At 44.2% G+C, this 21,148-nt stretch overlaps 1 protein-coding gene across 5 annotated transcripts in view; it reads left to right on the forward strand.

Moving 5' to 3' along the window:
- The window catches only part of LOC309857469 (uncharacterized protein), a 258,540-nt gene that overhangs the window by 14,155 nt on the left and 223,237 nt on the right, over positions 1–21,148 (forward strand). For 2 of the 5 annotated variants that reach the window (XR_014307725.1, XM_082750161.1), the window contains exon 5: positions 10,954–12,182. The exons of 2 other annotated variants lie outside the window; for them this stretch is intronic. Coding sequence is in view for 2 of the 3 variants with exons in the window: in XM_082750161.1 (XP_082606287.1) it covers positions 10,954–10,981 (28 nt within the window). In the remaining variant the exon portion in view is untranslated. Of the gene's footprint in view, positions 1–10,953; positions 12,183–20,722; positions 20,973–21,148 lie in introns of those variants that run through there. One more of the 5 variants, XM_082750162.1, reaches the window with a different exon arrangement.

Here is a 21,148-nt window from a genome sequence, read left to right on the forward strand (position 1 = left end):
AAATGCAAGAGTCAGCCACTTAAAAGCATTTCTCTAAACAGCTGGATTTTCGCTGATTTGGGGTATATTAGGACGGTACGGCTTTTCATTTACTGTTGGTTGCCTAAAATATGAAGTCTTCTTTTTCTTATGAAGCCTCTTTAAACTAATTTTCTGAGGATAATTCTAAAAGCCTTGTTCCCAAATGTTGAGGGAAAAGCACCCACCAAGGTGGTTATTCTGTAGAAAACAGGTTCCTTAGGTACATACCATGGCACGTTCAATTCGATTCATTAAGTAGATACGAGAGGATGTTGGACACGAGGGACGCCACGTAGAGGGTCCCTGTCCTCCAGAAGCTCATTACATGGTGGAGGAGCCAAGCATAAAGCAAATGAGCAAACAAGGATTGCAAGTGAGAGGTGCAATGAAGGAAGGAAAATTTTTTTGGCAGGGAAATTCTGATAGAATAGAAGCTTGCAGAGTGCTAGGTGGCTCAGTCGGTTAGGCAACTGCCTTCAGCTCAGGTCATGATCCCAGGATCCTGAGATCGAGCCCTGCATTGGGCTCCCTGCTCAGTGGGGAACCTGCTTCACTCTCTGCCTTCCTCTGCCTTTGCTTGTGCTTGCTTTCTCTCAAATAAATGGAATCCAAAAAAAAAAAAAGAATAGAAGCTTGATAAATCCACAGCCCTACTTTTTGTTACCTGCTCTCCTGGTGCAGAGCAATGACATGGGTAGTAGGACAGGCTGTGAGTGGAGGTGAGACAGAAAGTCCTAGTTGAGAAGCTCTGCACGGGAGTTCAGGACCTAAACTGGCTAGCAGAGGCAAGTTCAGTGGCCTAGGTCTTCAATGTGTTATGGAGGGGGTGTTTCCTACCCTCCTTGGGCTTCTGTGTTGTCTGTTCACTCCCACACTTTGTGCTGGTGACTGTGCTCCTTTAGGTCGCCGGGACTAAGAAAACCCTTAGGCTGCCCCCAAGTGATATGTTCCCTTATTAGGGTAAAAGACAGGTTAAAGGAAATATCAGGGCCATGCAGTGGCCAGGAGTTGGCAGGTGCTGCTCAGCACCTGACAGGAGCCTGGTGGTCACTCCTCTCAGGTCTGGGGTATATGGGCACCCTAGTAGTTGGCTTCAGGGAACAGGCACTCATGGCTCCCTACCCAGGCCTCATCTCCACCGTGACCCGGCCATGCTGTCATGCCACTAACCAGCTCCACTCCTCCTCACAGCTCTCACGTACTCCCATATCTCTGTGCTCTGTCCCTGCATTGCCCTCTCAGCCCCTCTATATCTTTTAAGATCCTACCTTATAGATCCTACCCCAGCTGGTATACAGAATTGGCTTGGGACAGAGTTTTGGGGGATCAGTCTCACCTCTGAGCAGGAGTCCAGGTCAAGTGCCCAGAGCCCCTGCTCCCGCCAGCAGTGCCTTTCTGTGAACTAGAAGCAGACGCCCTGTCAGGGAAAATGATTATAGAAAAGACTGTCTCTGAGTGGGTGGATTCAAAAAAGGGGTTCTTGCACCCCGGCTGGTGGAATGGCTTTTTGCAGCTGAGTGTGGCCTGGATCACAGTGCCTATTTCCCCCCTGGGCCAGGGGTCCTGACCAAAGCATACCCACATGGTCACACGCAGGAACCCTCAGGTATGTATCCTCTGTCCAACCGGTTCAACTCCCCTGAAGAGTGGTCAGGTGGTGCAAAGGCCTCCTCCCCTGAAGAGTGGTCAGGTGGTGCAAAGGCCTCCAGGCAAAGAACCATGCCGAGAGCTGTGGCAACAGCAGGAACCCGAGTCTTCCCAACCTAGGCTGTGGACTTGGTGACCATGGAAGCGTATCCTCCTCAAGGGAAGGGAGACGGCAGTGGATGGAGCCAAGCAGTACCAGACACAGCGTGACTCACTGATTAATTAGCACCTTGGTTTCTGGTTTTTTGTTTTCTTTATTTTTTTTTTTCTGCAGTGGGAATGCAGTTTCCATTCCCTAGTAATGGAAAAAGGTATCTTTCCTCTTCCCTTGGACCTTTGGGTTTCAGAGTTATGGGCTCCTCTGCCCAGGGGCTCTGGGCACTTGACCTGGACAGCTTTTTTTCTGATCTAAGCTGTCACCTTCCCCTAGGAAGTGGGGGTAGGTGGCCCCCCAAATCATCCCTAACCCCAAATGGCACAACTCTTTATATGAACTACCAAGGCTAATAAGAATTATGTAGCCAAGAAGAGCAGGAGGTGGGAGGGGAAAGGGCGAACGTGTTTAGCAGGGGAGACAGGTTTGTACAGTTTGGGCGAGGAGTAGAGCCCTGCCCTGTGCTTCCAGCAGTGCCTGGGGTGCAGGACCTCTGTTGGCGGAGGCCGCGGAGATGCCCGGCACCTTCATCCTGGGAACCATAGCGAGAGTTTGTCTGCATGGCCAAGCTGGGGTTGGGGGTGGGGGCGCTGATCCCACTAGCAGAGCGGTCCACTTCCAAATGGCCTACGCTGGGTAAGACACAAAGCACAGGCCACCGTGAACTGACTGGCAGCTTTGCTATAGAAAAGAGACCGCATGTGGATTTGCAGGTAGGTTGTTCGGGTTTATTTTAAACCATAGAGAATGCCTTCCTCTGGCAACGATTGGAAACTTTTATAGCAACTGAAAAGCCAGAAGCCAAAAGAGCTATAATTTACAAGCAATCTATTTTGCTATTTTGCGTGTGTGCATGTGTGTGTGTGTGTGTGTTCAAATAGGTTGGAACAAATATTTTCAAGTGTCCATGCCTCTCTCTTATTATGTTTTTGACTTTTAGACAAGGACAGATGGCTGGCATTTTGGGTCATGCAGATCCAAATTCCTTTTAGAATCAAGTGATAGACACAGCTTAGCCTTCTCTAGATGGAAACAGACTGCAAGGCATGCAAGAATTCTGACATCCCTGCTTAATTTTTTTATGTGTGAATACTAGAGTGACCCCAGAGATGGGTGGCCCTCCATGGCATCACATGGGGACCCATGACAATGAAATAAAATCTGGCTCCACGTTGTCACTCACTCTCAATCGGTGAGTGGTCACTTGGAGCCAACTATGGTTTGATTTCTAAAAACAGAAATGGAGCATTTCTTGCCCCCTTGGGAGTCACAAGACAATTCATACCTGCTATACCTACTTCTCTACCACCAGCTCCTGGGTCCACACAGCGTCGTGTCTTGCCTGAACCACTCCAATAGCTCCCTTGCCAAGCCCGGCTCCATATGCAGTGCCCTCAATACGTTCTCCACATTGTGGCCAGAGGGAACTTTTCAGGTTCAAATGTGATCCTCTCATCAACCCTGTGCTCCAATCTACTGTCCTTTTCCATGGCTTCCCATGCTTCTGGGCATGAAATCCCTAATGCTTAAAGGGGCTTACTGGCTCCTACCTACCTGCTTCATTTTGCTTCACAACCCACCTCATTCTTGGGACTCCATCCATAGCTTTCTTCCTTCCTCTTGAAAACACCACAATTCCTCCCACCTTGAGACATTTGCACACATCATCCCTCCTATCTAATGCACACCCCTCTATTTCATTCCTTTGGTCCCACCCTGCTTCCCTGGGCAACCTTTTCTGAACCTCCTGGACTGGGTCGGATCCCGGATTTATCCAACACTCATGTGAGATGTACCCTTGCTTCATACATGTGTCACAGCCCTAAGTCTACATTGTTGATATGGTTTCATTAATGTCCTTCTGCATGGACTCTAAATGCCACATACTACGGGGACCTCTGTGAACATTCAGACCTCTGTTATTTTGCTCACTGCTACATCTTCAATGCCTTGTGCTGATGCTAGAAGAAGCAGGTCTTCCAAACTTTGTCAAATGAATGAATGAATACACATAGAACTATGAGTCATTTATCAACAGGCGACCCATGAGGCACTGCCAAGGAAACTTTGGATCCTCTGGTCTGGAAACCAAAAAAAAAGCTATATGATCTCTAAGGACCTGTCAGGCCATAAAATTCTATGACAATGAGGGAGGATTTCTAGACAAACGACCAAAAAAAGGGAACACAAAAGAAACAAGCATTCAGTAAGGAAGACCACAGAAAACATGGCTAAATGGTATTATTTTCTCCCCGAGCTTTTTGTAGGGATTTCCTTCTTATCCACCGAGGTCGAGGAGTATATCTTTTTATCTTTATATTCCCAGTGTTCCGCATCTCCCATGCGGCACGTAGTAGGCACTCAGATATTTGTTGAATGGAAAGAGCAGTTCATCAGTTAGAGAGGTATGAACATGGTGACACTATTCTCCATTACTAAATCAGATTTCACATTAATAATTGATTGTGGTCACTGAATTCCTGTATTATGATTTTATTAACTATTCAGCAACGTTTAGGGTTTGTATTAACCTTCCAGCCTCTTTCATGTAATTGAATGTAATGGCTAGAAAGGGTTTGTGATAACAAGGTTAGGAAGATTCCATGCCCTCAATTTGATTGTCCGCTGTTCTGATGTGTAGCATGGGTGGGTTTGCCCATCTCGGGGCAGCAGACCCTTGATTCCCTGCACTGCCTGTCTGCTCAGCTCCTTCCTGCTCCCTTTGCTTCCTTCCCCTCAGCTCACCTCCTGTCCTGGTGGAAGTCACAGATTGCGGCAACCACTTCCGGTTAGAAACACAGAGAAGCTCCGGAAGCTACCAGATCTGCTTCCGTGAAAATATATTGATTTTCAACCCAAGGACTTTCATCAACTGTTCAGAAATGCCTATCACTATTTTCTGGATGGCTCTTTCAAAGAGTTTTAGTAGGGTTTATTTAACTGATTTGTTACCCAGAGACCCAGAGCAAGGGGTCTGAATTTACAAAGGGTCCATGTGCTAACTTCTGGTTCCTTAAGTGAGCCCTCTCTCCAGGACTTTGCTCATGCTGTTCTTTCCTCCTGGGATTCCTCTCTCTTGCTCTCTCCCTGCCTGGATAAGCTCAGCTCATCCTTGGGTTCTCAGCTTAGACTGTCCTTCCTTCTAGGAGGCTTCTTGGACCCTGTAAGCCTGAGTGAGGTGCTGCTCCTTTGAGCTTCCAGCACCTGTGGTTTCCCTCAGAATAGTTTTCCCACACACCATGTTTCCTTATTTCTATCCTCCATTCCACCTAAAGCTGAATGAAGGCAGGGACTGTGTCTTAGCTATTGCCAAGTTCCCAGGACCTGAAATAATGCCTGGTTGATGAACAGGTTCACTGACCCTGGGAATAAGGTCCCTGAAATACAGAGAATGGGTCGAGCTTGGCTTTTTCCTTTTGGTCCAGAGGTCTGGCACTAGCCTGGAGTGAGGGTTAGCCCAGAGTTCCCCCTACAAGTATACACAAGTGGCTCAGTAAAAAGTGGTTTTTTTGCTTATTGTTTCATTATGATAATTATATTCTTTCATCAATAACAAGTTTAAAAAATCTTGCCATATACCTTTGTTTAAAAAAATATTTATTTATTTATTTGAGAGAGAGAAAGAGCAGGGTGGGAGGGGCAGGGGGACAGGGAGAGAGAATCTCTAGCAGACATTGTGCTGAGCCAGATTCTGGGCTCGATCTTACAACCTGGAGATCAGGACCTGAGCTGAAACCAAGAGGTGACCACCCAACGGACAGCAGCACTCAGGTCCCCCCCAATTTAGCCATGTACCTCGATGACCAGGTAACTGCTTATTCTTGCTCATCATAACAAAAACAACACATACAGTCAATGATGAAAACACAGAAACCCTTCAGCTATAAAATGGCATATCAGTTTTGATTAAGGTAACCTACGAGGATCACATTTCTTACTAGTCATAACTAGATTTTTCCAAGAAGAGTAATTTGTGCAGTTGCTGTTTAAGTCTATTTTAAGAGTTAAATTATGTAAAAAATTCGTGTGTTTTCAAAAAACATTAGCCATCTACATTCAGTGTTTCAGGAAAACTCAGCTGCAGCAGTAGATCTCGTTGTGGAAGGACTCAGAGTATTCCAGTATGGCTAGATCTGCTACGGGTCCACAATGCCTTTTTGGCTCACTACAGGCTGCTAATACTTTCAATTCAACTAACTTGCTTGGAGGGTCGAGATCATTTTCATAGTTTGAAAAGGAAAGACATTTCTGTTCTTCACATAGACTGATCGGGTCCTCACCTTCCAGGAGAATTACTCTTCTCATGATTCTGCCAAAGGCACTGGCGTGTGGACAGGGTAGCTGGAGGAAAAAGTAGCTCCCGGAGAAAGCGTTGATCAGGAAACTGGTCCTGTGTTAGCATCCTCCTGCTTGTCACGACACAGGATGTAGACTGTTTCTAACAGTGTCCTCGCCCTTTCAACGTCAAGAGATGGGGACAGTATGCATTTCGTTTTAACGCATAAATGATTTTGGGTTGTGTGTAAAAACTTTTGCAAATCAGGATGTGCTTTGTTCACAAGCACAAAAACACGAGGTGGGCACCCTGGTGGGCAAACACACTGCCTTCTGGGGTCCAGAGGACTATCTTATTCCTAGGATTTCTTCCAGGAATTCTATCCATTTTATCACTGAGGAGGGTTGGGAGGTTTTCACTGTAACCAGTAGAGCATCCAGGGAAATAAATTCAGAACTTGCTCTTCTGGTCTAGAGAATGTTGTCATGGCCCCATTGCCCTTAAGGAAAACTGACCTGTGAAAATCCAAATAAAAGAATGGGGTTTGGACTACTGGAAATGAGCCTTTGCTTCTTCTGAAATTCTCCTGAATTTCAGGTGCATTTTTATGTCGTGATTGCAAATAATGAGCCTCATCATTCCCGGGGGAACAGGTTGTGAGTACAGGCCTCTGTGTGCAAGGGCAGGACCAGACACCAGGCTGTCAAGGTCTGGAAACTCCATCTCTGCTCTCTAGGGCTGGCCATGTTCATATGTGCTGCAGAGAGCCATGGAGGGATTGGAAAATGTGAAGATCAAATGGGAGAAGGAAGCTCCCATTACAGGAAAACAGAGTGAGGGGGTGGGGGGCTGGCCCTCAGTACCTCAGCTCCATCCCTGCACCAGGTCCTCCCCTGGGTGCCCTTCTTGATGCCAGACTCCTAACTACCCTCAGATGTTAACAAAAATGCCATTCCTCAGACATCCATCCCGATGACAGCCCCAGACCTAAACTAGGTCCCCTTACTGGTCCCCATAGTGTCCACCTATCCCGGAGTTGAGCAGTGTGACTGCTCCTGGGATCGACCTTTCTGGGATGTGTCTTGCATCCTTTCATTCATTCCACCATTGTTTGCAATGCTCTAATTTTCTCCCAGGGAATTTACTGTCCAGAGGTGCCTTTCACCACCCTCCCCAAGCCTGGCTAACACTGCCTTGTCCTTTGGGACAGACCTTTAGGCAGCCACATCTGTCTTTATCCCTGCTCTTTGTCACCTCACTTAGCAAAATGAAGCATAATTATAGTCTTCTGTGTATGTCTGTCTACCATCCCCCTACTGTGAACTCCAGTATGGTAACCCAAGACCAACCACAAAGTAGGTGTCCTGCTATTATTCTTGGATGAATGAGATCACTTAGTCAAAGTTCTTTTGGATTCAATGAGAGCATGAAATGTAAGAATGGATAGTTTCTTAATCATGGTCATGGCTAGTTTGTTGCAGAATTCAGACAGACTACAGGGTTATTCCCATGTCTTCTCCACTGTGTCTGTTGGTAGTTAATTTCAACATGTTTTAGTGTAACACTGTTTAAAGAGAGGCTTTAAACATTATAGAAATATAATATAAATATAAAGCAGACTGTGAGGAGGGTCCAAGCAAAGATTCATAATATGGATTTTTTCTGAGCCCTGAAACTAGCCCTACAGATCTGAGAACAGAATGTTATTCAGGGTTAGTAACTTGAGTGTGAATAAAAGAATGCAGAACAACCTTTTTGTCAAATTGTGAAGCGAGGCTGTGAGAAGGGGAGCATTCATTCAGTTCATTTCTTCACTAGCTCCTAGTTTTAGATTCAGTGAATGTCTATGTCAAGCCCGAGTTAGGCACTCAAAGTCCAGGGACAGATAATTTAAGTATGTGTGTAAGATCTGTGAGCAATAGGAGATGCCCTGAGCACACAGAAGGGGCAGTCACTATTTTTGAATAAATAAAATCAATTGGAGAATCAGCTGGAGACCAGGATGCTTTTAGGGGCAAGTGGGTGGTTACGAAGCTGGGCAGATAAGTGGAGACTAGTGCAGGAAAGTCCTTAACACCACTGATGGATGACCTTTTGCAGCTCAGGCTGAACTCTGGTGACTTGGGGAAACTTCGTCACTCCACTCTGCTCCTAAAAGGCTCTAATGCTAGAGGATAATGGCTCATTCTGTGTGTGGGCACCTGCGCACCCATCCGTGTATACGCGTGTGTGCACAGGGAGGGAGAGGGGAGGAAGGCAGGGCAAGAAAGCCAATTCTCTCCTAGCACTCTTTTACCCTTCCCATTAATTAAATGCTCCTATGCAGAGACTCACAAAATCATGTCATGCTGCAGAAGAACAATTAAATGGCCGAATGGTCCTCGATGCATATCCTTCATTAGCCAGCACCTGTGGTGCTTGAGTGTAATTCAGAGGGACTGAAACGGGCCTCGTGCAAGATAGTCGTTCCATAATGTTCATACTTTTAAAACACGTCTGTGGACTTCCCGAACATTTGCTCCTTGCTTTACGTAACTTCTTTCCTTAAAAATATGTGTACATGCTGGAAAAAAAAATGTGTACATGCTTAGAATCTATTGTTAAGTGGAAGCTTGTGACAGAAGTCACCATAAACCCTGAACTTACTGAGGCAGACAAGGCCACGACATTCCCAAAATTTGCTCTTTCCAACTGTTCTGCTTCAAGGAGAAAGTGTGTGCTCTGCGCTGGTCTTTCATACCTGTTGTGTTTTCCTTTGCTTTTATTTTCCCAGACCCAGAACGTACAATGTAATTTCTTTTAAAATCCTGAAAAGTTTGATTTTTAAATTGGAACAAAGTTTTCAGACATTGATTTCATAGCTTTCTGGCAAAGATTACTTTGATTTTTATGTCCCTGTGATTCTATCATCAAATAGTTTTTATTGTAGTTGTTGCTGTTGTTTTTTCTGAAGCTCTGAATGTGAATGCTCTGGGTTTGTCTTTCCCTTTCAGAGCCAAACAAAATATTTGCTGCCCTCCCCGCTCAACTGCAGCAAGCTCCATGCTTGCCCCCATGTTCTCAGGCTTTCCTGGGCAAGAGGCACCTTGCCTGGGCAAGAGGCAACTTGGGTATCATTTGACTTTGATCCCCCTGCTGAGCTGGTTTGCCCCATTTTCTCCTTCATTTTGCCCTGAACTGTGAAAGTTGCTTGGTCTCCTGCACTTAACAAAGTCCCATTAACATATGGTCTGTTGGTGCAGCAAATTTTTATTACAGGTTTGGAGATAATGGAGAATTATAATAAATAAAACAAGTTAAACAACCAAACCAATGAAACAAGAAGAACACAACCCGAACCAGGAAACATTTTAAAGCTCAGCCCCCTCATTTGTTGGGAGCTGCCTGTTCCATCCACAAGGGCTGTCTCTCACACCCCCTAACTAGACACATTTGCTCTTTCCCTTTAGATAACTTTCCCCCTCGTCTTCTGAAAGGATCAGAGCCCCCACTCACTTCCATGTCAGGGGACAATTGAATACCCCTGTTAAGGATTCTACACCCAATTCCAATGCATGTGGGGCCCTCCCCCAGCATCCCCTCAAGCAATTCTCTGGCACTAGCCAGGTGTTCTAGAAATCAACTTAATCCAGACACTATCTATCTGGAGACAGCATCAGAGCCCACAGGTTAAGGGCTCAGTCCCACAAGTCTCTCATCCACTCAGATGTCAATTGCACAAGGTTGTTACCTAAATCAGAGATTCCCGCCACCCCCTCTTGGGCTCACAGGACTCAGGAACCAAGTTTACTCTCTAGATCATTGGTTTATTACAAAGTATATATATATATATTTTTAAAGATTTTATTTATTTATTTATTTGACAGAGAGAAATGACAAGTAGGCAGAGAGGCAGGCAGAGAGAGAGAGAGAGAGGAGGAAGCAGGCTCCCTGCTGAGCAGAGAGCCCGACGCGGGACTCGATCCCAGGACCCTGAGATCATGACCTGAGCCGAAGGCAGCGGCTTAACCACTGAGCCACCCAGGCGCCCCTATTACAAAGTATATTAAAGGATATGAAAAAGCCTGCAGAAGAGAGCCACAGGGCAAGGTATGTGGGAAGGGAGTTGGCATTTCCATGACCTTCTTGTATAAACAATACCCCAAATCTCCATGTGTTCACCAACCCTGAAACTCCCCAAACCCTGTCCTTTGGGGGATTTATGGAGGCTTTGTTACATAGGCGCATTTGGTGAAATCATGGGCCATTGGCCATGAACTCAATGGCACCTTTCCCTCCCCCAGAACTGGGGTGGTACTGAAATTTCCAACCCTCTAAACAGAGGGTTGATTTTCCTGACAACACTCCCCATCCTTAGGCAGAGTCCCAAAGTGTCTTCATTAGCATAACAAAGGCATCCTTGCTGCTCTCCTTGCTTGAGAAATTCCAAGGATTTTAGGAGCTCTATGCCAGAAACGGGCTGGGAGAAAGACTAAACGTGTATTTCTTACTAGAAATCACAGGATCATACTTGCTGGTAGCAGTGGGGGGCTAGCAAGAAGCAGATGGAGCATGGAAGGATTCGACCCAAGACAGTTTAGTGAAGGGGTTATCAACACTGGCCAAGGGAAGTAACAAGAAATGGTGAAATCCCCAGAGATTAGCAATGGCGGGAGGATGTTATCACTGGGTCTGACCAGTCTGGTGAGAATCTGGTGACGGCTGGAGCCTCAGAAGAGCGAGCTCCATGACGAGCTGAGGCCGCAGAGGAAGACGGCCAACACTGGACCCTTGGGGAAGTAGGGATTGGGATACGGAGTGGGGTGGGATGCGATAAACACATCTCTCTCTCCTCTCCTCCTCTTTTCTCCTGCAGGTGCCTCTCATTGACTGAACCCACCTGAAAGCCAAGGGGCAGGGGAACCTGGGTCATGCGGTCCTGGAGGTCAGCCTCCCTGGGCACAGAGGAATGCAGCAAGAGGAGTACTACTAATAACCAGCCCGTTCTTTATACGGAGAAGTTTCATCTCTCTCTTTGTTTGAACTTCTCCCACTCAGATTAGTCCTATATTGGCAGTCTTTAAGCAACCAAAATCTTACCAAGTATTTTTTTTCCCCTCAAACTGAAGAGCTTTCTCTCCCTAAAGAGAATTCTGCCATTTGTCTAGAACAAGTGTCTCAAAACCACCAGCATTAACAATAGTTGCTCCTTCATGGTTCTTAAGGTTTAGAGCATCAGGTCTTTACAGTCTTTTCTCTGTGTATTTTTTAATGGTCTTATTGAATGCTCCCCCCCCCTCCAAACACACCCTCAAGCAGCACAGGGCCGGGCTGTCTTAGCTATTAACACACAACCGGTGGTGTCCCCTAGCTCACCAGTGAATGTCTCTTATTGATTGTGTTTTATTAATATAGAAAATGAAAAAAAATATGTATATATATATGGGGAGAATGGGGAAGATGTGATACTGATAATCGTGTTCACAAATTAGTAAACGGTAGGTTGTGGGGATACCTGGGTGGCTCACTCAGTTAAGCATCTGCCTTCGTCTCGCGTCACAGTCCCAGGGTCCTGGGATCGAATCCCGCATCAGGATCCCTGCTTTGCTCCCTGCTTTGTTTCCTAAGGAGGCTTCTCTTTCCCTATCTCCCTCTCTCTGGGACTGGAAAACAAGAAACCCCATAAATGACTGCTTTTTTGCTCCTTTCCCTGCTTCTGTTCTTGCTAGGACCTGCGCCCCACCTTACAGACGCCTTATAGAACAGATCATGCATGTTCTCCTTGTAAAGGGCAAGGAGTTAATGATTTCTTTGGAGTCTTCCAGCACTCTAGGTGAGATCTAAGGAGTGACCTGGCAGGATCAACAAGAGTGTTTTCCAAGACTACTGACTCACCAGGAAGCCTGATTCCGGGGCATAAGTGACTTATAGTGGACCCCCTAAACACGCCTCCTGTTTTGGGATGCCTCGGAAGATGTGTGTCTCCGACCACAATTCTCAGTAAAAACCCCAGACCCCAAGCAAAGACCAAATTCTGTCTCATTTCCTTTCTTAGTCGCTCAGATGCTCTGTCTCTATGTCTTCAATAAACTCTACTCTCACTTCTTCTTGTCTTGTGTTTGATTTTCATTTTGCTTAAAGTCAATGGCCATCTTGACTGGTCCTGCAGGACCCAGTCTGGGTCCTTCGACCTGCCCACCCGGCATCACCTCTGGGGCCTGAATAGCTAGCTCCAGCTGAAAGCCCCCCCCATGACCCCAGTATCCTCCCCCTTACTCTAAGAAAGACTGGTGGATATTCAAAGAGATGCTAAGGGTGCCTGACACCTAATTATCCCAGGACAATTTAAGTAAGATTTCAAACAAAACACTGGTGACAAAGGCAATTTGCTTTCTTTTTTTTGTTAGGAGTAATTATTTGCTGGTTTATCTCTTGTAGTGATATTTTTATTTTGGGTCTAAAGGATAAACTGGTTGTTGGCTGCTTTGGTAATGATATGATCTGAAAGTTTTTAAGTGTCATTGTTCAGTTCCTGTGAAGAAAATAGTTAAGGTCAATTATTCAAAATAAAATAAATAGGGAAAATAAATTATCAGAGTAGAGGTGTGGCTAATGAAAATGGCTCCTAGGACAGAAGGATTTCCTCTTTCCTCCCTTCCCCTCTTAGAGTCATAGAGTTTAGCCAAGGAAGATGGATGAGGGGGAGGATGGGCCTTGCTGGAGAGAAGGGAAGGGGAGCACCCTCTCCTGGAGGGAGGCCAGGATGGACCTTCTTCAATGGGCTGATAGCAGGATGCCTGCCCCAAGCTGCTTAATCAGCCTTTGCCCCTTTTATTGGCATGGGAGTGGGTGTGCATTGAGGCTGAGGTGGGGGGCTGGTTCTCAAGGGAAATAATGTTGCACATGAGGGACAGTTGTCCCAGGATCAATGAATTCCAAAAAGAAAATGCATGTCAGGGACTTACCCTGGTCACCATTCTGCTGATGGCTTCTAGTTCCTGCTATTGTGACAAGGCAATGTTCTAGGTTAGATTCCTTACTGTATCAAGACAGGTGTGTCATGTGCTCTAGGCAGAAGAAGCAGGTACGACACCTAAGGGCATGGTGCTCGCCTTCTAAGACAGACAATGACATAGAAAAGTTGGTAAGAATATGCCATATATACCACCTTTCCCCTCAGCATCAGCGGCTTCATCTCTGGGTAAAGATACTGCCTGATCTTCCCACAGGGACGGTGAGATAATTGCTATTAAGTGCTTTCTAAAGGGGACAGGTCCTCTCATAATGATGCTCTGGGTTTTCTCCTTTAAGACTTGTATGACCTGCTATATTCATTTGACACTTTGAAAGTTCTTTATCCTGCCTGGATCTAGTTTCCTCCTCTGCTAAAATAGGGATATTAACAGTCCCCACTTCACAGGGTTATTGTGAAGTCTGAATGGCTTAATGTACGTAAAACACTTACAACAGTACTGTCACTGTGTTGGTCAGAATGTTTGTGCTACTAAGCACTTCTACTTAACATTTAAGAATTTCTCATTCACCCAGACTCTGCTGGGGGTCCAAAGACTGCCCAAGGCCATCCCCTTCCATGGGGTGACTCAGGGCTCCAGGCAGTTTCCACCTTGAGTCTTCTTCACCTCATGATAGAGAAAGGTGAACAAATGTCTTCAAAGAAGGGAGACACCCAGGCAGCATTTATCCCTGGGATCCCACTCCCTTTTCCATGCATCTGTGAGACACAGAAGTGTAACCTACATGACCTTGGGCTTGACATGATTACACACTAAGACCTAGTAGACAGATGTCCAGGGCTCTTGCACAGAAAAAATCGTGATGTATGGATTCTGGACTTGTTTTCAGTTCTAGGTCCAAGCAGGGGAAAAATGAGTTTCACCCCTTCCCCCCCCTTCCCCCAGCCTTCTGTCACCATAACAGAAAACACCAGTCTGGAAGGGCAGCCGCAATGTTTAGAGGAGAAACTGCTGGTCATGACCAAAGGAGCATAGGAGTAGACACAGGGTACTTGCAAGAGAGAGACTGAGGGGTCATGATCTCAGGGTCCTGGGATTGATTTCCGCATCGGGCTCTCTGCTTGGCGGGGAGCCTACTTCCTCCTCTCTGTCTCTCTGCCTGCCTCTCTGCCTACTTGTGATCTCTGTCTGTCAAATAAATAAATAAAATCTTAAAAAAGAGAGAGAGAGAGAGACTGAGGCACAAAACTCTAGCCTTTGGAAGCATTCATCCAGGCAAAGAAAAACCTTCCTTAAAAATCAGTTAGGAAAGGGCACCCTGGGTGGCACTGTCTGTTAAGCATCCAATTCCTGGTCTCAGCTCAGGTGATCTCAGGGTCCTGATCTCAGAGTCGTGAGATCGAGCAAGCCCTGCACCAGGCTGCACACTCTGCATGGAGTCTGCTTGGGATTCTCTATCCCTCTACCTCTGCCCCTTCCCCACCAATGCACACTCATTCACTCTTTAAAATAAATAAATAAATCTTTTTAAAAAATCAGTTAGGAAAACATCAGTACTTCTGAATTTTACAGTAAGTGAGCATATAAGCAACTACTAAGTTTTAGTAAGTAGAATGCAGACTCCAGAAGCAGGTCTCTTGGTGTTAGAGCACCTAAAGACACAAAATCAGGAGTCCAGACTAGACCACAACTATTTCTCTAGCCTTAGAGATGACTGAGTATCAGAGAAGTAGAACTGGAAACAGCATTTGCAATTCTCTGTGTGTTACCTGTGAAATCTCCCTTAATGTCCACACCATATGAGGTAGGGACCCTTTTATTCTTTTTTCTTTTTTAAAGGATTTTATTTATTTATTTGGCAGAGAGATAGAGAGCACAAGGAAGCAGAGCGGCAGGCAGAGGGAGAGGGGGAAGTAGACTCTCCACTGAAAAGGAAGCCCGATGTGGGTCTCCATCTCAGGAGCCTGGTTTCATGACCTGAATGGAAGGCACACTCTTAACCGACGGAACCACCCAGGTGCCCCAAAAGACAATTTTATTCGTAACTGAGATTGACATTGGTCACCCAACTGCCCTTTAGTCTGGAGGAAGTTTGGACGCGATGCCAACTTTCTACAGACTGGGGCTCAGCCAGTGTCAAGGAGTCCTCTCCCTCTCTGGGTCAGGGAAGTGAGAGATGGGGCCTCCTAGCCCAGCTGCAGCACGGGTGTACACCATGGATGGAGAGACCCTGCAGGAGTGTTTGAGTCAAGTGTCGGAGTATTTGAGTTCTGGCCTGGTGGGTTTCAGTAGCAGATTTTCCTATCTCATCTACCAAAGGCACAAGTTCTTAAATATCATTTCACATCATTTCACAGGACAGAATTTAGTACAAATTATAGTTGCTTCCTCTGTCCCAGAAGAGAAGCTTCTGACTAACACAGCCTGAAGCAGCTTCCATTCAGCTGGACCCTAAGTCCCTCACTTACTGTCCTGCATGCGATCTTTCCCATGGGTGCCTGAAAGCTCTGGGTCAGTCATGTCGACAGGGGATAGATGAGTGCATTCCCACCAAAATGCACATGGGAAACTCCACCAGGACCTAGAAGGTATTGCCTCTCCCTAAAAGTCTCTTTCTGACTAAGCACAATTTAGAGTCTCCAGCATGATTCATAGTACTAAATACTTACAAATTCGGCATGCACCAGACCCATGGCACAGTTCAAATCAGCCGAAGTCTTCTCATTGCTCAGCTCCCTTCCATCACCACAGCAGCCCACACCCAGTAGTAAACAGCGAGGACCCCCAACAAAAGAAGGAAGACATTAAATTTCAGTGTTCATAGTTTAGAGTCTCACGTAGCTGTCCAGTGTTTCTCTCCTTGTTATCCTATGATATACAATCCTTGAAAGAGTCCCATCTGACTCGGACAGAGAAACCTCTGTGTCTTCCAAGCTGCCCACGAGTGCTCGCTTCGGCAGCACATATACCAAGCTGCCCATGATGGGGTCATAGGATATCCCCAGCCTTAAAAACTAGCCAAGGAAATGACATGAGAGTTTATTTTCATTGGACAAAAGGCAACATAGGGCAGTAATCACTGAGAGATGGGAAATAAATGAGATGAGACCTACAGTGGCCTTCATTTATTGCCTGTAGAGTTTCCAGGCTGATGTTCAGAGAGGCAAAGTCCAAACAGAGCTTGACAATTCGGTTGAATTGAGTTTGACAGAGTTCAAAGCTTAGAGATGCCAAATTGGCTACAATTTCTAGGGCAAAATACGAGAGAGGGGGGAGCTTCACAGAGAGCTCCAAAAATCTGTGAAAAGATCTTGTGGAGTATGTGGATGAGGACTGATCAGAGTATGTATGCACTACCTGAGGCCAGGAAAAGAATCAGTAGAAAGGAGCAGGCATGGGCGCCCAGGGGGCTCAGTCAGTTAAGCAATTGCCTTTGAATCCGGTCATGATCCCTGGGTCCTGGGATCGAGTCCCACATCTGGCTTCCTGATGAGTGGGGAGCCTGCTTCTCCCTCTCCCTCTGCCTTCCCCTCCCCTGTTTATACTCTCTCTGTGTGTCAAATAAAAAAAAATAAAATCTTTTAAAAAAAGGAGTGGGCAAAAAAAAAAAATTAATGGAGATCACACAAGGCTAGAAATAATTTGTGTTCCTATGAGCCAGGGTAGGAAGACCTTATAATACAGTGGGCATTGAGCACAGATTTCAAAAGATATTGCCTTAATGGTGAGACCAAATTAGCCCTAGATCTGCCCTCACAAAATACGAAAGTCAGCCTTGAAATAATTGCTCCCCAGAACAAAGTCCAACAATATACAAAGGAAACAACATAACCCATAAATTGTGTACTGTTTAGCATACAGTAAAAAATTATCAGGATTGCAAAGAAGCAGGAAAAGGTGACCTATAACTACAAGAAAAAGTGATACCATAAATAGATTTTCAAAAGACACTGATATTAGAATCAGCACACAAGGATGTTGATACAGTGATTATAAACATACTCCTTATCTTCAAGGAGATAAAGGAAAACATAAACACGGTGAGAGACATGGGAGATACAAAAAAGCCCCAAATCAAATTTTTAGAGATCAAGAATACTCCATATTAAGTAAAAAATACACTAGATGAGAGTAACAGCCAATTAAACATTGAAAAAGAAAGATAAATGAATGTGAAGACATAGTAGTAGAAATATTTAAACTGAAAGCAAGTAAAAAGATTATATCAAATTGAAAAAAACATCAGTGAGCTATGAGATTATATCAAGCAATTGAACACACATATAATGGGAGTTCCCTTTTTTTTAGTTAACATATAGCACAGTATTTTTGGAGTAGAATTCAGTGACTTATCACTTACATACAACACCCAGTGCTCATCACAACAAGTGCCTTCCTTACTCCCTCCCCATCACCCCTCTAGGCCATCCCCCACCCTCAATTTGTTCTCTGTTGTTAAGGTCACTTATGGCTTATTTCCCTCTCTCTTTTTTAACTTTCTCTCTTCCCATATGTTCATCTGTTTTCTTTCTTAAATTCCACATGAATGAGATCATACGGTATTTGTCTTTCTCTGATTTATTTCACTTAATATAATACTCTCTAGCTGCAGCCACAATGTTGCAAATGGCAATATTTCATTCTTTTTGACTGTTGAACATTTAATGCAATTCCTGTCAAAATGCCACCAGCATTTTTCACAGAGCTGGGACAATCCTAAAATTTGTATTGAACCACAAAAGATCCCAAATAACCAAAGCAATTCAGAAAAAGAAAAAACTGAAGGCATCACAATTCTGGATTTCAAATTATATTACAAAGTTGTAGTCATCAAAACAGTTTGGTAATTGGAGTTTTATGAGGAAATTTTAAAAAGAGTGAAAAAGAGCGAAAAAGGAAAAATACATGAAAAAATCATGACCAAAAAGGTCTAAATGTGATGAAAATTATAAATCCACAGAAAGAATAATCTCAGCAGACCCCAAGCAAAAGAAACATGAATAAAACAACACGACGGTATATCATAATCAAATTGCTTAAAACAAATAATAGAGAGAAAGTCTTAAAAGCAGCCAAAGAAAAAGACATATTACATGAAGGAGCTAAAGAATGCCAATTTCCCATGAGAAATTAAGCAAATCAGAAGACCACAGAGCGATATCATTAAAATACTGAAAGAAAAACTGCCCTCATAAACTTCTACACTCAACCAAAAATCTTCAAGAAAATGAAAGCAAACTAACAGGAAGTTGAGAGAATTTATCATCAGCATACTAACTTTACAAGAAATGTTAAAAGGAATTGCTTAGACAGAAGGAAGATGATACCCTTGACAATATACAGAAGAATGAAGAGCGGTGGAAATGGTAAACATATAGGTAAACGAAAGTATATCTTGCCCCCTCATCTTCCAAATCTCTTTAAAAGATAATTGACTGCTCCAAGCAAAAGTAGTAACAATGTACTGTGGAGTTTAGGACATAGGTAGAATGTTATACATTAGAATGTATGAATAATAATAGCACAAAAGTCTGGAGGGGAAGTGTTGAAAAGTTCTTAAACCATATGTAAGTAGCATTACATTATTTGAAGACAGACTGTGATGAGTTAAAGATGTACACTGTGGGGGCACCTGGGTGACTCAGTTGGTTAAGCCTCATACTCTTGGTTTTGGCTCAGGTCATGATCCAGAAGTTGTGACACCAAGCCCAGTGATGGGCTCCATGTTCAGTATGGAGTCTGCTTGAGATTCTCTCTCCTTCCCCCTTCCCCTCTCCCCTGCTCACTCTCTCAATTAAATAAATATATAAAATCTTAAAAAAAAAAAAAGATGTACATTGTAACTCCTAGAGCAACCACTAAGACAAGACAAAACAAAGAGTTATAGCTAATAAACTAATAATAGAGATAAAACAGATTAGGATAGGGACATGCTCAAGGTCATCAGTACTTAACATCCATATGTCAAAGGGAAATGAACAAAACTACAAAGCAAACGGGGGGAGGATAAAGGACCTGGGTCTCCCTATGTAACTGTAGCCTAGTCATGAAATGCAACCACAAGGTATCCTAACATAAAAGATAACATGGTTGTCATTGGCACCACTAATCTTAGAGAAACACACATATGTTTGTAGAGAGTGACATTAACTGACACAAAAGGCACCACCCAGGGACGCAAAGAAAGAGACACTCAGGCCAAATTGGTGAGACAGGTGTAAGGTATTGACTCCAGCTGTCCCCTTTCTGCTGAGAACTCAATCTAGATCAACCCAAATTCCATTTTGAGAATTCTATTTTTAAAGCCTCTCTACCACCAAGGACTTGTAGCTACTCAAGTCAACATATGTTCTCATGTTCTTCTCTCTCCTCTGACTGCAACACCTTTCCCTGTCTTGTTACCTTGGCCAAGTCCCAGTTGACTGGTAGGTTTCAGTTAATGAATCACCTCTCCTGCAAAGCATGGCCTACTCTCTCCAGGTAATTGCCACTGGGTTCCCACAGCACCTGGAGCACAACTGTAGCTTAGCATTAAGATACAGTCTATCCAGGGCACCTGGGTGGTTCAGTCGTTTAAGTGGCCAACTCTTGATTTTAGCTCAGGTCATGATCTCAGGGTCATGGGATCGAGCCCCACATCAGGCTCTGTGCTCAGAGTGGCATCTGCTTGTCCCTCTCCCTCTGCTCCTTCCCCCCAACACTCATGTGCGATCTCTCTCTATATATCCCTATCTCTATCTCTAAAATAAGTAAATAAAACTTTTAAAAAAAAAGATACCACCTTCTGGCACCCCTAGAAATCATTATAGCTTCTTACCAAATAACCCTGCACCCTACAACCCTGATGTAAAAACCATCAAAGAAATATTGAAGTATTTGTCTTTATATCTTGTGGTCTTCCTCTCCTATAAAATCATGTTGAGATAATTTGAAAAGTTAGAACACCAGTAAAACAGGAAACTTCAAAATAAAAGTTGAATAAAAATCAAAGCAAAGTCTCAAGAAACAGATACATAGAATATTGGGGTACATTTCTGAAATCAAAGACAAAAATTAGCTCTGTGCTTCAGAATCTAACACAGAATTAGGAACATTTTGGGCCGCAGAGAGTTGAATAAAGAAGTAAAGGGAGAAAAGAGTTCAGAGCCCTTTTAATTGATTGTCCCAGGGCAGAGAATGAGAGCCCATGGTAACATCCTGCCATGACCCTCAGACCTTCCAAAGATTCTATAAAAATGCATATTAAATTACTAAATATTATTAAATCATTAAATATTTAAATATTATTACATATATTAAATTACATCTATTAAATTCTAATATGCTGAAATTGGCCAGAGTGGTTCCTGTTTTCTTTTTTTCTGCAGCATCATGGTGAGCAGATACCCGTGAACAGAAAAATACATATAATAGATGGGCCAGGGATTTCTGGGCTTTGTGAAGCCCATTGCTCCAAGAATCTCCCCTACAGGTTTTTCTGGGTTGGGTTAGTGAGCATCGTCCCTGAAAGACCAAGTAAGTCCAGTTTCTGAAACCTTCCTGTAAGTGGCCCGGATGAGGCTCTGGGGAGCTGTCTCCTTAAATGACTTCTTGTTTTTCTAGCCACAAATAGTATGTTGTAGATAATATATTATAATAAGCAATTACTCCTACTGTTAACCCTATTTACAGGTGAGACTACTGAGGGTTGGAGTGGTTAGTGATGCACCCATCATCTCAAAGGTGGTGAGACTCCATTGAGACAACTGGACCCATTCCCGTGACCTCGGCAGCAGCCCAGCATCTCCAGAAACTGTCAGCTCTGACTGGATTTCAAACAGCATTGTATTTCTTGATGTAGGGTTGCTGCCTGTCTATTTTTATGTCTATATTTGCAAGTCTGACAAACTTCAAAATAAAAAAAAATACACACAAAAAGAAATATATTTTTGAGAAAGGGAAAAACCATCCAATAATGGCAGAGACAGAACTGACTTGGTAAATGTTATGGGCTTTAAAAACAGTATTAAACTCCTCAGCAACTTTCATAATAGTCATGTGCCAGGACACAGAGAAAACCATGTTTTACCATCTGTTAGCTCTTACATTTGGCATCTT

This window comes from Mustela nivalis (genome assembly GCF_964662115.1).
Source record: "Mustela nivalis genome assembly, contig: HAP1_SCAFFOLD_749, whole genome shotgun sequence".
Taxonomy (NCBI): domain Eukaryota; kingdom Metazoa; phylum Chordata; class Mammalia; order Carnivora; family Mustelidae; genus Mustela; species Mustela nivalis.